Consider the following 711-nt stretch of genomic DNA (forward strand, 5'->3'; position numbering starts at 1 on the left):
CCCCCCCCCCCCCCCCCCCGCCAACATGCTCTGACCTGTTCAGTTATGCAGTTAAAGGAACACTTCACTCTCTGCCTCCTCCATCAGTTGATCACGATGTCTCCAAACATGATCAGCGTCAACACACAAACCTCATCATCTTAGCACTAACAACAGTCAGGAAGTTATTGTAGTTCCAGTTCCAGAACTTTACTGAGCTTTTCTAATTATTAGTTTGTTGGAAGTCAAACGTTCACATTTTCATTGGCTAGGATGTGTTGGCGCCACCTGGTGTGAGTGTTTTTCTCTTCTTGTGCCTGACGGTTGGCTTGACTGTGGGCGTGTCTGTGGTCTCCGCAGGTAAAGCCTTCGACATCACCTACGTGCGTCTGAAGTTCCACACCAGTCGACCCGAGAGCTTCGCCATCTACAAGCGCAGCAGCGAGGACGGGCCCTGGGTTCCGTATCAGTACTACAGCGGTTCCTGTGAGAAGACGTACCAGAAGGTGAACCGGGCCTTCATCCGCACCGGCGGAGACGAGCAACAGGCGCTGTGCACCGACGACTTCAGCGACATCTCGCCGCTCACGGGTGGAAACGTGGCCTTCAGCACCTTGGAGGGACGACCCAGCGCCTACAACTTTGATCACAGCCCGGTCCTGCAGGTGAGCGCGTCCACACACGTGGAACGAACCCGAACAACAAGAAGAGTCCGCTCACTCATCCACAGCT

General features: G+C 54.4%; 1 protein-coding gene across 1 annotated transcript in view; it reads left to right on the forward strand.

Annotated features, from left to right (window-relative positions):
- Positions 1-251: 251 nt before the first annotated feature.
- The window catches only part of lamc1 (laminin, gamma 1), a gene marked incomplete at its 5' end in the record, with an annotated part of 12,736 nt that continues 12,276 nt past the window's right edge, over positions 252-711 (forward strand). Inside the window, one exon of the mRNA XM_008337481.2 lies at positions 252-644. Coding sequence (XP_008335703.1) covers positions 252-644 — 393 coding nt within the window. The remainder of the gene's footprint in view (positions 645-711) is intronic.

The sequence above is a fragment of the Cynoglossus semilaevis genome, unplaced genomic scaffold (genome assembly GCF_000523025.1).
Source record: "Cynoglossus semilaevis isolate Cse_v1.0 unplaced genomic scaffold, Cse_v1.0 scaffold992, whole genome shotgun sequence".
NCBI classification, from domain to species: domain Eukaryota; kingdom Metazoa; phylum Chordata; class Actinopteri; order Pleuronectiformes; family Cynoglossidae; genus Cynoglossus; species Cynoglossus semilaevis.